General features: G+C 39.0%; 1 protein-coding gene across 12 annotated transcripts in view; it reads right to left on the minus strand.

The window, feature by feature from the left end:
* Nucleotides 1–16359, minus strand: part of LOC144339055 (uncharacterized) — a 293212-nt gene that overhangs the window by 269115 nt on the left and 7738 nt on the right. For 9 of the 12 annotated variants that reach the window (XR_013413668.1, XR_013413663.1, XR_013413664.1 and 6 more), the window contains one exon: nt 3677–3762. Coding sequence is in view for 3 of the 12 variants with exons in the window: in XM_077991700.1 (XP_077847826.1) it covers nt 3677–3762 (86 nt within the window). In the remaining 9 variants the exon portion in view is untranslated. Of the gene's footprint in view, nt 1–3675; nt 3763–10954; nt 14971–16359 lie in introns of those variants that run through there. The other 3 variants (XR_013413671.1, XR_013413666.1, XR_013413670.1) reach the window with 2 other exon arrangements.

Below are 16359 nucleotides of genomic sequence, written 5' to 3' on the forward strand. Positions count from 1 at the left end.
ATGTTTTTAAAAGATAATGTGAATGCAAAAACAACTGAATTTGTTTGCTCTCCCAAAATGTATATTTTCATTTTTATGTAGACCTCCTAAATTCATCAATTGGTCATTAATGTAAAACAGGTGGGTACATACCGCTGAATTTACCAAGAGCTTTCTGATGCATTGTCCAATTTAATCTAATCTCCGCAGCACCCCACTGCCCTCCCAACCCAGATTTGTAGCATTTTACAGATGAAGAAACTGAGGTCCAAACAGACTAAGTTGCTTTTCCATGATCACTCAGAACTAAGAGTCATTTCTGACTTCAAATCCTGCCTCAACATCTGGAAACCTGAGTGCTTATAGTCAGTCTCTCTTATGGAATACAAGCAGGGCCATCACCTGCTTAACTGGGAAAGAAGCAACACTCAACACTCACCCTAAGGTCTGACCCTTTGCAGACTGGTCCTTTAGATTTCTGATTCCAAATGCTTCACTGTTGTTGTTGTTGCTCGTTTATTTCATTTTGTTTCCACAATCTCAGCATCCTTAGCTAAAAAAATGCTTTAGCCCTAAGAGACTTTTCACTGTGGACATCTTAGACACTTGTGGTCCTCCAGTAGAGGCAAGGCCTCCAAATGGCACTTCACACTCAGCAGACACCCAGGCCAGCTCTTGAATCCCTGCTTGCCATATAAGAAAGCAAAGTCAGTCAAAAAATAGGGAATGTCTCAGTCTTCGGTGCATGAATGGTCAACTTTGGCACCCTTGGTTGACTTGGTCAGTGATCTGGAAAGATCAGTATAAATAAATCACATAGTTGCCACATTGAAATGAGTGTCACTGGATTAGCCAATGAGTGAAAAGAGAAGCAATCAGACCCCTTTATAAAGCAGACAGTACTACCACCATCCTAGGGTTCACTAAGCCACCTCTGTCTTTCACTACACATAGGGTTTATGTTGAAGGGAAACTGGCTAGATCCATGTATATTCAAACCTGTGTGATAACGCACCATCTTCTCACAGGAATCTCCTAGACTGGGAGTCCAGATGCCCACTGTCTAATCTCAGACCTCACGAGCTCTGTGATGCTAATAATTCACTTAACCTATCTGGGCCTTGATTCCTTCATCTGTAAAACAGGCCACTGAGAAGGTTTGAGCTGAATTAGAATTCCCACTTCTAACACTGCACAAGGGACACTAGACTGCATTCTCTTCTGGAAGGATGTAACTTTGCACAAACAGGCAGTAGGACATACACACTGGAGTTAGTCAACCTGCATTTGAATTCTGCCACTTACTAGCTATGTGTCTCTCAGCAACTTACTTAACTTTTCTAAGACTCAGTTTTGTTATTTATTATAAATAATTATTGAGAAGTCAAATGAAAGAATGCATATAAACTGATGAGCAGAGTGCCTGGCATACAATAAGTGATCTTAAAAAATGCTAGTTCATATGACATTTAAACATGTTTCTTATCTTTGTGCATCAAAAATGTGCATGTGTATCAAAAATGGAAAGGATTCATTTCATTCTGTTTTTTAAGCTTTCTTGTTTCTGTGTAAACCTGGAAAAATTGTTCATAAGCTCAAGTTCAACTCCAGTTATAAATTCAAAGATGTCTGATTAAAAACTCTCTACCTCCTTGTGGAAACTCATTTATTTAATATTACATTCAGCCAGCTGTGAGCTGGTCAACTGAGCACCCACTGTGTGTCAAGCACATCTGAAAGAATGTAAATGTTTGAAAGGATCATTTAAGCAAAACCTATACAAAGAAATATACTCCTAATTCCTTTATTTTTTGATTCTGTTATTTTATATCATTGACCCTTAGACACAACCATTGAAATCAGTCCAGCAAGAGAGTGTGTGTTTTATGTCATTCATTTACTCAAAAAATATTTATGACCACGTATTCTGTACATGATGCTGTGCAAATCTGAGGCAGATGCAGATTATCTAATCCCCATCTCCTGGGAGCTTGTTGTCTTGTAGAAAAGATGCCACATACAGATATACCTATCAACCAAAGCAGTATTCATGTGCCGTTAAAAAAGACGAAGTAAAGAAAAATGAAAAATTATTTCTAGCTGCAGACAGAGAAGAAATAGGGTGAATGTCTTGAAGAAGGTGGTATTTATACTGGTCCTTTAATGGCAAGCAGGATTTCAATGATTAAGAGATAGGTTTTAGGGAGGAGAGTCCCTGAGGGCCTCCGAGGAATTAGGAATGACAGGCACCAGTAAAGACCGGGAGAGTCAGATCCATGACATCCATCCATGAAACGTGGCAGAGTCCCATCTGGTCAGCATGTGAGACACAGGCAACAGTGAGCACCAGGTTGGGAACGCTTTGCCTCTGTGGAGTTTAGGCATCATTTAGTAAACAAGGGCAAAGCATGAAGGATTTGAAGAGCAAGGGGAAAACGCTCTCAGAAGTGTTTTAGGAAGACTGATGTGGCAATAGGATCTATTTCTCCTTTCCCAGAGAAAAGCCCTACAACCTATGTCCCTCAAAACAATTTGTTTATCCTCAATGTCTCTAAAAAGTGTTACGGCCATCCTTAGTAGCATATTAACTGTTTAAATAAAAGCATTGTGTGAAAGTCTGCAGTCCTTATGTCAGGGTAACATTGAAGGTGCAAGGCACATGTCAGAAGATTAAATAAACTCACAGTAACCTATCCTCTCTAGGGTGCTGGCTTTAAATTCAGGTTGCATCATAAATGAATAGGGTTTGGTGGCCTCCCGCCTATCTCCTGGGAACATTTGTTTGATTTACGAAAATACGACACAATTGGACACACTCAGTATAATTAGCATTCGATATTTGGGAGAATGCCCCAGACAGCTAGAATTCAAATGTACTGAAGCCAGACCTGAATGTTTCTCTGTCCTCCTCTTCCATTTTTTTTTTTCCTGCTCTCTCCTTTCTTCATCAGAGGACCTTGCAAGGTAGAGATTCGAGGGAGCAAATCCCAGATGTCCCGGGTGCTCTACACACCAAATCAAGCAACAAAATGCATGTTCCAGCCTCTACCGTTCTGCTACACGTAGAGAACAGAGGCTGTTGTTACATGGTCTGCTCCCCAGACTTCTTCATGCAACTGTTGATTACACAGTGTTGGTTTCACATAAAGAGTTTTTCTGGAAGAAGTCCCATTTCAGAGAGAGGTGCTTAGTATTTAACAGTGCTCCTGCTAACAGTGATTAAAGTTATTGCTGTTACTTAAATAAAGCAGGGCATAAATACACAGAAGACATTGGGGGAACTACTGCTCACAACATATGAAAATATCCTTTTTTCTCAAGCACAGGAGTTTGCCTGTTCATTTTAAATCTGTTTAATTCCAATTTTAGGGGGGCCTTGTGACAGTCATCCAAAAGTTAGCTGCCAAAACTGTGACTATATTAAGCTGTTTATCACACACCAACTCAAGGTGGTGCGTGCTGGTAGACACACAGAAAAGCAAAGAAAATTGGAGCTCATTAGCCAGAGAGGCCAGGAAAGCTTTAGGAAAATTCTGAACTGGGAAATATTTGTTAGAGAATTTTAGTTATGTTACTTCTAAGGACCAAAAAAAAAAAAAAAAACCCCAATCTAAGTTTATAAACAGAAGCAGCATAAATAAGTTAATTTTAAAGTCATAATAGACAATGAAGAGGTAAGAATAAATAGAAAACAGACCTCAAACTCTAAGGCAAGCGAATGGAATCTTTGATTTCTTGATCTTCTGGTTTGACATGGTTGACACGCTTCCTGTGGCTCACAACCTGGAAATGCAAGGCAAGAAATTCATTTTCTATTTTTTTTCTATCCAGAAGTTACATGTGTCATTTTAGAATCATCACAAGTTTGAACTGGATGGGATCCAAAAACATGTCATCTTCCTGTGAGTGTGTAGCAATATAGCAATGCAGAAATGGAATCATAACTGACCTGGAAAACAAGGAGGGCCTCTCCAAACTCCACATCCAAATGGACACACCACATTTGGTTTCTTCTCAGCAGTGACTAATTTTGATTAGATTTGAAGGCCCAATTTAAGCTTAGCCTAGAAGCTGCTTCCACTGCTTATTAGTGGTCTGTGCCCTCATTAACTATCATTGAAGAATGAGGTGGAAACAGTCATTCAAGAGCATCTACTCAACTCTACATTCAAAGCTACAACAGTTTATTTTATCCTTTGGTTTGGTGACGGCTTGGGAAGGGGAAGTCAATTTTCCTTCATTTCTTGGAATAGAATTGGAAACTAATTGCATGTTGCTCTTAAAATTCCTTAAAAGATAGTTTGAAACTAGCCCATAATGTCACATAACCATAGATGACAATTGGCCCCTAATTGTACCTCAAAGTTTAGCCACTGCTGGTTCATTTATATTTTCCTTCTCAACACGCTTTCCCCCTCCCCAGCACCCCAAACAAAACATCTACTTTTAAATATGATTTGTGGAAAGTCCTAAATGGAGTACCATAGATGAGTAAACAGTGTCACCTAGTGGGCTAGAGGACACTAGGAAAAGAAGAAAACTAGAGAATCTGCACAAATGAAAATATCGGCCAACTGGCAGCATCAGGCCACATTTTGCCTTCATTTTTGCCCTCTGTTGTCAACCATGAGCAAAGAAGAAAGTTTCCTCAAGAAGATACTAATAAATAATCACAAACAAATAAATCCCAAACCCCACAGCTTTCCCTCCCTAGTTCCCTAATAAAGATCTTACCTAAGTAAAAATAACAGCTGGCATCAATTCAGCATTTACAGAGGGCGGATATTTTGCAGAGAGCTTTACCTGGGACATCTCACTTAGTTACCCAAAGAGTCCAGTTACTGGTTAGGGAGCTTTGGTGACTTGCTTGAAATCATAGACTCTGACACAGCCCCTGCCGTAACACCCGCTCTGTGGTACTCCCCACACAGCTCAAGGGCAAACAATGAGATCTTGGAGGGACAAATACATGTAATAACACAATAATTAGATACATATTAAGCATTTACTGTGCCCCAGACTATTTAGGGAATACTAAAATGCACTGACATGGATCCTGCCCTCTAATAAGTTGTCATTCAAAGGATACATTTGTAGAGTACTTTAGAGTTACTATCATTTCAGGCTATCTTCATGTCCCTACAATGTAATCAAGGTCCTGATTTTAGAAATGAAATTTTGTGATTCATCCAAGTTCACACAGGTAAGAAGTGGCAGCTCTTTAGATTTAAAGGCGAGAGAATCACTCCACCTCTTGCTGCCTCTTTCACCAGTGCAGCTGCTAGAGATCTCTGGTTTCATGACAAGGTGTGGAGGCCACAGACGGCAGAGAGCTGACTCAGAGAACAGTTACCATAGGGTTCAGGGGTGGAATGTTCTTTCTCTCTACCATCTCCAAACCATCCCGACCCTGACAGGAATGACCATAAATCAAATCTCTTGATAGATCAGATTAAAACAGACCATTTCTATTCTATGGGTCTCAAAGAATGAGAACTCTAGGGGATTTTCTTAATTTGAAAAGAGGTGCCGGGCACAGTGACTCACACCTGTAATCCCAGCACTTTGGGAGGCCAAGGCGGGTGGATCACCTGAGGTCGGGAGTTCGAGACCAGCCTGACTAATATGGTGAAACCCCATCTCTACTAAAAATACAAAAATTAGCCAGGTGTGGTGGCGGGCACCTATAATCCCAGCCACTCAGGAGGCTGAGGCAGGAGGATTTCCTGAACCTGGGAGGCAGAGGTTGCAGTGAGCCAAGATGGTGCCACTGTACTCCAGCCTGGGTGACAGAGTAAGAGCCTGTTTCAAAAAAAAAAAAAAAAGAGGTAGGGGGGTGGCAGGGGGCATAGCATAAATGAGAAACCTACAGCAAACATACCTAACAGTAAGAGATTGCATGCTTTCCCCTGATATCAGTAACAAGACAAAGATACTCTCTTTCACCAACCTATTCAAGGTCCTAGCCAGTGCCGTAAGATAAGAAAAAGAAATAGAAGGTATACACATTAAAAAGGGACAAGTAAACTGTCTTTACCACAGGTGACATAATTATTAAAGTAGAAAACTCCAAAGAATCTTTAAAAAATTCTTGGAACTACTAACCAGGTTTAGCAAGGTTGCAGGAAAAAAGGTCAATATACAAAACTCATTGTTTTCCTACATACCAGCGATGGAAAACTAGAATTTGAAATTAAAAAATAATACCATTTACAATACCACCCAAAAAAAGAAGAAGAAAAAGGACTTGGACATATATCTAGCAAAATACATATAGGATCTGCATGTAAAAATTATCTTCAGTAAGGAGAAAAAAAATCCTTCTGTTTCATAAAAATAAGTTAACAGAACAAGGAACAGTGTATTCTGTTTATCTTTGTACAGAATGGGAAATTCTTCCAGAGACCAGACTCAAGATTTCAAAATCCTGGGATTAGTGGCCCACCTGGGGCCATCTGGGCTCCTTCTCTCTTCTGTGGTCTTCTTACAGAATAAGGGAACCAGGGTGTGGCATATTCAGAATGCCTTAACTCACTTAGGAAAGCTAAGGAGAGAACAAAGAAGGGAGGGGAAAAAAATAGGGTTTTTCATTAAAAGCCTTAATACCATCAGATGATTAAAAAGAAGCAAGTACAGCCTTTCTCCTGACTCTAAAGACGTAATGTTTTGCCATTCTTCCTGCAGTTAAGATCCCAGATCTAAAATCCTTTGAGGATCTTTTTAATTAAAGAGATCATTTTAGCCTATTGAATGAAGCTGAGAGATGCAGCTCAAGTTTTCCTGCCTCCTACCTTCCACACTATCAGCAGCACAAAGTTCATCTGCATAAACTATGCATCCTAAACCCAGACAAGTCCTTGTCTTGACTTGTATGATGCTTACTCGGTGTTACTCTGGGCCAGGCACTTCTCTACTAACGCACTTTACACCTATTAGCTAATTTAATCTCAATACTCCATGAAGGAGGTGCTATTGTTAGTCCTATCTTAATAGCTAAATAAATTAATAGCTAATACATGTTTTAACATTGCAAATTTTCTTTTAGGAGTTTTACTTTGGGCTTCCTTATATGGCCAACAACTTATAACATGTGTCAACTAAAATATCTTATAATAGTCTGACTGCTTCAACATTTCAAGAAGCTATTGTTTGTAAAAAGCAAAATGTATTGGTGCGGTGGGATCCTGGTGTGGAGGTCAAGAGGCAGGGAGGGTGACTGAGTTCAGGAGCATCTCTGTAACCCCAGTGTTGTGCTGATTAGTGTTCAGCAACCAGCTCTTCATTTAAATAAAAGGAGAGGTGGGCAGAAGAACAAAACAACAGCATAGAAAGCCCTGATTTGTTGTGGTTGCCATTTTCTGTGTATAAATACTCTCACCATTGCCAATTTTGAAGCTCATGAAGTTCCTGAAAATTTAAAAATAGGCTTTCAACCAGCCAGTAGGGGTTGGCTCTAGCACACCTGCAAAGCTCCATGAGGACAGAGTCCATGGCTGTTTTATTCAGCCTCACAACTAGCATAGTGCCTAGCATGTAGTATGCACTCAGGAAATACGTGTTGAATGACTGAATGAGTGGATTAATGAGACGCAATCAAGTAAATTAAACAGAGGGAAGTGCACTGTCTTCCTTTGGCTATACTATAATCAGAACCTGGCTGCTTCAATGACATCACAGTCTTGATTCATTATGATGGTTACGATTTGTGCTACAATTCTGTGGGGGGAAAGGAGTGTTATCTCAACATTGTGCTTTGTTAATCATAATAGGAGTGCTAAGGGAGATAAGACTCTTGAATATGTGTTTTCAAAAGCTGGAAAAAAAGAGACATTAGATTTGTTTTTGTCTGATTTAATCAAACAGAATATACTTATAATTTTCAAATGGTATTATTATTATTTAAACTCCTATAAGCAAAAAATTGTTCTGTTATATGTATCTGAGACTCTAGCCTCCAACCCCTTGAAACAATAATTGAGACAATTATTTTGATAACCAAATATTCTTGGGAACTCAATTGTTTCACTGGAGCTGAGCAGTTAGGGGACTAGCTCTCCACTGCCCCCAGACAGTTTTCCCTGCCCCTGGAAATGGTTTTCTTGTAGCACACATTGGACAAAATGTTAGAAGGGAGTTAGTTATCCACACATTTGTAAATAAGTTAATTTATTTCAATCTAACACCAGTTGTATGCTCAAACTTCAGAACCTTTAAGAGATGCATGCAAACACTGTAGAAAATACCATTAAGCTTTTAAACAGCAAATGAACAAAGTAGCAGGGCCCTGATATATAGCCTAAATTGAGATTCAACTCAAACTGAAGTATGTAAGCAAATGGACTAGTGGCTCCCAACCTAGGGTTGCCAGATAAAATACAGGATGTGCAGTTAAACTTGAATTTCAAGTAAACAATGAATAATTATTTAGCATAAATATTTCCCAAGCACAGCTCCCAATATTGCATGTGACATACTTGTACTAAAAATTTATTTGCTGTTTATCTGAAGTAAACATATGTATTTTAATTTGCGAAATCTAGCGACCGTATCTAAACAACATATTTGCTTGAAATGGTTTAAAGAGGAGTCTGAAATTTCAAATAGGTTCAATATTTAAATGTAAAATACATAAAGAAAAAATTGTGAGAATTCTTTTATAACCGCGAATGTTGAAAGCCCTTCTAACTAATACAAAATCCAGAAGCCATGGAAGAAAAGATCCACTCTTTAAGAATAAAAAGGCTATTTTCTGAAGAAAAAGAGCCAAGTGAAAAACAAATGACAATTAGGCAAAAATATTGGCAACCTGAAACACAAAGGGCTAACGCCCGACATAAAGAAACAGTATCTACAAATCCCTAAGAGTAAAAGAAATATCATTCATCCGATTACAATGTTCACAAAGATATGAACAGATCATTCACAGAACAGAATATCGATATGGTTCCTAAATAAGTGGAGAAAAATAGATGCCAAACTTCATTTATCATAATGAACATACAAATTAAAACTAGATGAAGTTGTTCCCCCGCTACCTATCAGATCGACAATATTCCAGAAGTTTAAATAATAAATTATGTTGCAAGATTGCATAAAAATAGCACTTTCATATATTGTTGTTGAAAATACTAATTAGTAGAATTCTTACGGTGGGCTATCTAGTAGTATCTTTTTTTTTTTTTTTTGAGACGGAGTCTCGCTCTGTCGCCCAGGCTGGAGTGCAGTGGCCGGATCTCAGCTCACTGCAAGCTCCGCCTCCCGGGTTCACGCCATTCTCCTGCCTCAGCCTCCCGAGTAGCTGGGACTACAGGCGCCCGCCACCTCGCCCGCTAGTTTTTTGTATTTTTTTTTTTTAGTAGAGACGGGGTTTCACTGTGTTAGCCAGGATGGTCTCGATCTCCTGACCTCGTGATCCGCCCGTCTCGGCCTCCCAAAGTGCTGGGATTACAGGCTTGAGCCACCGCGCCCGGCCCTAGTAGTATCTATTAAAACTTCAATTACCTATCCCATTAACTTAGCAATTCTACATCTAGGAACTTATGCTACAGATATAGAAATGCTCAAATGAATAAAATACAAAGATATTACTAGCAGCATTATTGTAATAAAAAATTTTGACGACAAACTCAGTGTTCATCAACAGAGAACTGATTAAATAAATTATGGAATATTCACACGGTGGAATACTATGGAGCTGTAAAAAAAAATTAAAAACTATTAATGTATTGATATGAAAAGATTTCTAAATTACACTAATTAAAAGTAAGGGATATATATAGCATTTCTCTATTCTTGACAAAAGACAGAAAAAATATATACATATATATATTTGTATTAACTTCTATTTGCATTTAAAAAATATCTCTAGGGTTGGGCATGGTGGCTTATGTCTGTGATCCCAACAATTTGGGAGGCCAAGGTGGGCAGATCACTTGAGGTCAAGAGTTCAAGACCAGCCTGGCCAACATGGTGAAATCTTGTCTCAACTAAACACAAAAATTAGCTGGGTGTGGTGGTGCATGCCTGTAATCCCAGCTACTTGGGAGGCTGAGGCAGGAGAATTGCTTGAGCCCAGGAGGCAGAGGTTGCAGTGAGCCAAGATCATACCACTATACTCCAGCCTGGATGACAGAGTGAGATTCTGTCTCACAAAAACAAAACAAATATATATACACACACACACACATATATATATAAAAAACATATATAATATGATGATAAGAAATCAATAATAATGTTACCTATCAGAGGGATAGGGACAGTTGAATGAAGGAGTGGTAAGAAAATAGCTTTTTAATGAATAGCTTTTATATGTTTTATATTTGAAACACGAATGTATTACCAATTCAAAAAAGTATAAAAATAAAATTAATGTCCTGTGATTATCCCGATACTGATGTCATTCAAAAGTAGGAGGGCTTAATTTTTTGATTGAGGTTAAAATACTTTTCGAAACTCTGTAATCCACCTCCTTATCCCACTGTGATGAACTAACACTCCCAGTATTGTTTTTACTCTGCAGAAAAAAGTTATACAGATAACAGAGTTTCAAGGCCTGATTCAACTATACTCAGGTTGTAACTATTACAAACCCTTAAAATTCCTCATCAAACCTTAGCCTAGGTTATCAGCAACAGCAAAAATAAATAATTATTGAGCACTAGCTGTAACTAAGGCATTGTGCTAGCTTCTTTGCTTCAGAAAAACCTATCAGCGCTTGCACTGACAGGCTTACAAGAAAGGCGTTGTGTATAAATTAGAAAGACAAAAGTTTCCATGAATGGTATAGACAAAAAAAAAAACCCGAAAGAAAATGTTATCACCATACTTTGTGTAAGAGGATTTATTGGCTATTATTTATAATTTATTATAAAATTTATTAGCTATGAATTATTAGCTATTAAGATAGGACTAACAATAGCACCTCCTTCATGGAGTTGTTGAGATTAAGTTAGCTAACAGGTGTAAAGTGCATTAGTGGAGAAGTGCCTGGGTCAGAGTAATACAGAGTAATCATCATACAAGACAAGGACTTGTCTGGATTTAGGGTGCATAGTTCATGCAGATGAACTTTGTGCTGCTGATAGTGTGGAAGGTAGGAATTAGGAAAACTTGAGCTGCATCTCTCAGCTTCATTCGATAGGCTCAAATGATCTCTTTAATTAAAAAGATAGTCAAAGGATTTGAGATCTGGGATCTTAATTGTACAACATACTTTGTGTAGCTTCAATATGGACCTTAAAGGATGAGAGCTCCAAGCAAGAAGAGGAGTCCAGAGTCATTTCAAGCAAGGAAACATTATGAAAAAGGGCACAGAGGTGGGAAAATGTGTACCATATTCAGACCAATGAGCAAACTCTGTCCTCCCCACAATATGTATAAAGGGGAGGGATGAGAAGAGAAAACATTAAAATGTGAGTTAAAAACTATGGCAGAGACTGCTGGCTCTTTGCCCCAAAATACGTTATTCTCCTCCTTTTTAAAAATAGAATGCTAATTTTTTGGCTAGATACAGGTAGCATAAAAGACCACATTTTCTCAGCCTCCCTTGCAGCTAGAGGTAGCCAAGTGACCAGGTTCTGGTGCATGAAATGTGAGAGGAAAAGCTCTAGTCTCCTTAAAGGGAAAAGGAATGTCCCAAAATATAAACACACAAACAGGAGCCAAAAGTCTGTAAGGAAGAGTTGTGGTAGAGACACCTAGAGCAAGATGCGGGAAGATGAAGAACAAACTCTGCCTCCACTCAGCCCAAAATGCCAGCTGTGAGCCTGTGAAAAACAGGGCTTCAATTAGAAGACAAAAGGGTTGCTGTCATGAGGACTCTGATACATTGGAGCACAGATGGCGTGTTTTTTGTTGTTGTTGTTGTCGTTGTTTTATGACCAAGTAACAAAGGACAACATACTGAGGAAGGTGCGTTTTCTCCTGCTTGAGGCAATGTGGTTCTAGAGGAGTGAAAGCTAAATGTGCTGCCATTTTGGCATCTCACAGGTTTGCAACTTTGGAATGTTCTAGAAAAGGATCAACAACGGTCTCATGAAGATTGGCAGAGAACAAGGAGCCACTCTTACATGGTAGAACTGGTTATGAGCTCATAAAAGGCCCCATGAAGTAACAGAGAAGAAACTGAGTGATACCAGAAGTAACTGAGAGAGACTTGGAACAGAGGGTCTGAAGTCTTGTGTCATAAAGGAAAATATAAAATCAGCCACTGAAATGTGACTTACTGCTATTAATGTCAACTTGTTTTCTCAGGGATTATTGGGGTACAGTGACTGCCTGCTACATAAGTGTCAGTGTTCCTTAGACAAGAGCCCCCACTAAAGGAACGAAGTAAAAAACATAGCCAGGATAAGCCAGGACCTTTCCATGGTGTTGAGATTCTCTTCCTGGGCATGAGAGGGTGATTGATCAGTGATGGTGACTCAGAAAAGTGAAAATGATGAGTAGTGGTGACCCCAAAACAGAAGGTAGCTACATTGTAAGGAAAGAGCCCTGGATTGCCTTGGAAAATCCAGACCCCAGGGAAGAGGATAGCTAAATCTCAAGAGCCTCAGGGGGGATTTTGGCACCTCAGAGAAGATGAAAGTGTACCTTCACTTTGACCAGTAGTGGTCATCTCTCCACACAAATTGATTTAACACCCTCTATATTCTCTAGAGCAGGAATAACTTGAGATTTCCAGAGCCATACTCAAACTGCTTGCAAGTCTGAAACACATTTTCCCCATAACCCTCAGTACAGAGAGGATTAATGGGCCCACCTACTGTTTCTACTACTTGGCTATAGCATCTGATAAAACCTTGAGGGCTCCTGACTGCCCAGTCACCTCCAGGAGAGACTGCGCCTTGAGCTCAGAGGACTGAGAGTCACTTCTTTGCTATTAATTTCTATTTGTTTAGTGTGCCAGTCATGGTAATCATCTTAAGTTCAAGGTTTTTGCTTGTGGCTAGAAAGGAAAGCTATTGTTAAGGATGTGGTCATTCTAAATTTAATCTTTAATTCTTTTTTTGAAGTCTGGTGTTATACAGTTATCTGTCACTCAAGGAAAGGGGGAATGGGAAAGGGAAATGAACGAGGGGGAGGGAGAAAGGGAAAAGAACTAGTGGGAAAGCCATATGTGATTGTACCTGGAGCTATAGAGAACTTTCTCGCAAAGTACCACAGACTGAGTTGTATACGACTCTGTAAGTTTCGACATTCTGCACACAAGAGTGAATAGTCTCCACAGTCATATTCTTACATTCATAGTATTCTTATATTTTATATGAACTTTTGTGAGGCTAAAAGTATTTCACATTTCAAAGAAGACTTTTCTGGCATTCTGTTCAGTTTAGTTAAAATACTCAGCTAACCATTTCAAACTTCCACAAAAGAAATTCAATAGGCAAAAACAGAATATTTGATTTTCACTATTTACATTGGCTCTAACTGTGTGTACCACTAGGGTGGGGGAATGGGAGGAAACAGGATTTCCACAGTTGGCTCTTTATAAGGTTCTGGTGAACCAGACCAGATTAAACATTAAATCGCCTTTGATCATTCTCACCCTAACGTTTTCCACATTCAAACAGAACCTTCAGCTAACCAAAGAAATCTACATATTTTTTGTGCTTTGATGGCATCTAAGCATATATGTAACTAATCATTTATTAATGATTCTCAAAAAATCTTTTAGGCCACATCTAGGTATCTAAACAACCGGAGTTTTCTTTACTTTTTTTAAATTTTGTGGGTACATAGTAGGTGTATACATTTATGGGGTACATGAGATGTTTTGGTACAGGCATGCAATGTGAAATAAGCACATCAGGGAGAATGGGATCTCCAGCCTCTCGAGCATTTATCCTTTAGTTTACAAACAATCAAATTACATTCTTTATTTCAAAATATACAAGTAAGTTATTATTGACTATAGTCACCTTATTGTGCTATTAAAAAGTAGGTCTTATTTATTCTTTCTCATTTTTGTGCTCATTAACCATCCCGGCCCATCCCCCAAACTCCCCACTACCCTTCCCAGCCTCTAGTAACCATCCTTCTACTCTCTATCTCCATGAGTTCAATTGATTTGATTTTTAAATCCCACAAATAAGTGAGAACATGTGATATTTGTCTTTCTGTGCCTGGCTTATTTCACTTAACAAAATGATCTCCAGTTCCACCCATATTGTTGCAAATGACTGGATCTTATTCTTTTTTATGGCTAAATGGTAGTTCATTTTGTATATGCACCACATTTTCTGTATTTGTTCATCTGTTGATGGACACAGGTTGCTTCCAAATCTTAGCTGTTGTCAACAGTGCTGCAACAAACATAGGAGTGCAGATACATCTTCGATAGACTAATTTCCTTTCTTTTGGGTATATACCTAGCAGTGGGCTTGCTGAATCATATGGCAGTTCAATTTTTAGGTTTTTGAGAAACCTCCAAACTGTTCTCCATAGTGGTTGTACCAATTTACATTCCCACCAACAGCGTACGAGGGTTCCCTTTTCTCCACATCCTTGCCAGCATTTGTTTTTTGCCTGTCTTTTGGATATAAGCTATTTTAACGGGAGTAAGATGGTATCGCATTGTAGTCACGATTTGCATTTCTCTGATGATTAATGATGTTGAGCACCTTTTCATATGTCCCTTTGCTATTTGTATGTCTTATTTTGAGAAATGTGTCTTCAAATCTTCTGCCCATTTTTGGATCAGATTATTAGATTTTTTCCTATAGAGTTGTTTGAGCTCCTTATATATTCTGGTTATTAATCCCTTGTCAGACGGTTAGTTTGCAAATATTACCTCCTATTCTATGATTCATCTCTTCACTTTGTTGATTGTATCCTTTACTGTGCAGAAGCTTCTTAACTTGATGTGATCCCATTTGTCCATGATTTCTTTGGTTGCTTCTGCTTGTCGGGTATTGCTCAAGAAGTCTTTGCCCAGACCTGGAGTTATTCATGTGACTAAGTCCACTACATCCTGGTAATTGGCACAGCCTAGAAGTAGCACACCACATTTACTATCTGGTCTGATCTATTATATGGTCATTTGGACTATTTATTCCCTCACTTGGTCAAAAACCATTTATTGAGCATGTACTATGTGATCAGCCTTCAAGTGGATGCTTAGGTTATAGATGTGAATAATAGAAACATGGTTCCCACCCTCTTTGTGCTTAAAATCTGGTTGAGAAAAGACACTAACAGCTAATCTTTATGGAGCATTTACTCTATGGCAACAACTGTGTTATGCACTTATGCATTTTGTATCAGTTCATTCTCACAATAACTCCAAGAGGTAAGAACCATTATTTGAACTGGAGCTTGAGGGATCAAAAGATTTTCCATAGGCAAAGAATGAAAAGAATCAACCCCAGAAGTTGATAAAACAGCATAACAAGTACAAGAAGATAAAGATAGCTGGAAGATTTGGTATGAGTATACCATAAGGTTCATGGAGGGAGAAAAAGTTGAGAAGTAAATTTGGAGACTTATCTCCCAAGCTATGGGGGTTTGGAAGTTTATTCCAATGAAATAAGCATAGATAGCATTTGATACCTCTTCCTGCTTTTATTTGGCCTTCTGAAGATTGTGGACCAAAATTTCAGTGCAAGAACGTGGCAGAAGACAGAGAGTAGAATTCAGCTTGAGAAAAACTAGGCTGGCTCTCCCAGATGTCTTGATGATGAAAACAAGCTACAGTTACATCTCCATTCAACAAGCACCTATCAAGTGTCAAGCACTGAGCCAAGCTCTAGAGATGCAAAAATAAACAGGTGGAACACATTCCTTGGGCATGAAAGTTCATAGTCTAGCAGAAAAGAAAGATTATTAAACGAGCAATTACAACTTAGTTATGCTGGTATTTTGGTCTGGGAAGCATGAAGTGCTGTGGGCAAAGTGAGCAGAGCATATGTCTTAGCATGTTGGAACCCAGGCCCAGGAAATGACTCAGACCCAAAGCATAAGTAGAATTTAGCCAAAGTGGGGAAAAGAAGGCATAGCATGTGCAAAGACACAGAGGCTTGGAGAAACGAGGTGTGGCTTGAGTGTGAAGGCAAAAGAGTTGGTTTTATTTATCTTGTGCACTTCGTGTTTCTTTCTCTTTTTTTAAACCACGTTTCTCCCCCAGTAGTCTAGGAAATAAATGGAGGACTGGAAAATAAGAAGGTATGGAATTTTTAAAAGGAAAAAACCAAGTGGAAATAGGAAAGGAAGAAAACAAGGCAAGAAAAAGAAGGAAATGAGGAGAGAAGACAGAGAGGAAGAAAGGGGAACGGGGCAAGGGCAAGGTGGGGGCGGCACAAGTCAGGAAGAGAGGTGCTGATCTAACTGCCGTTGTCCCTGAACCACAGGGACCTGGTGGAGATTAAAATGCTCTGAGAA

Source organism: Macaca mulatta, chromosome 2 (assembly GCF_049350105.2).
Source record: "Macaca mulatta isolate MMU2019108-1 chromosome 2, T2T-MMU8v2.0, whole genome shotgun sequence".
In the NCBI taxonomy this organism is placed as follows: Eukaryota; Metazoa; Chordata; class Mammalia; order Primates; family Cercopithecidae; genus Macaca; species Macaca mulatta.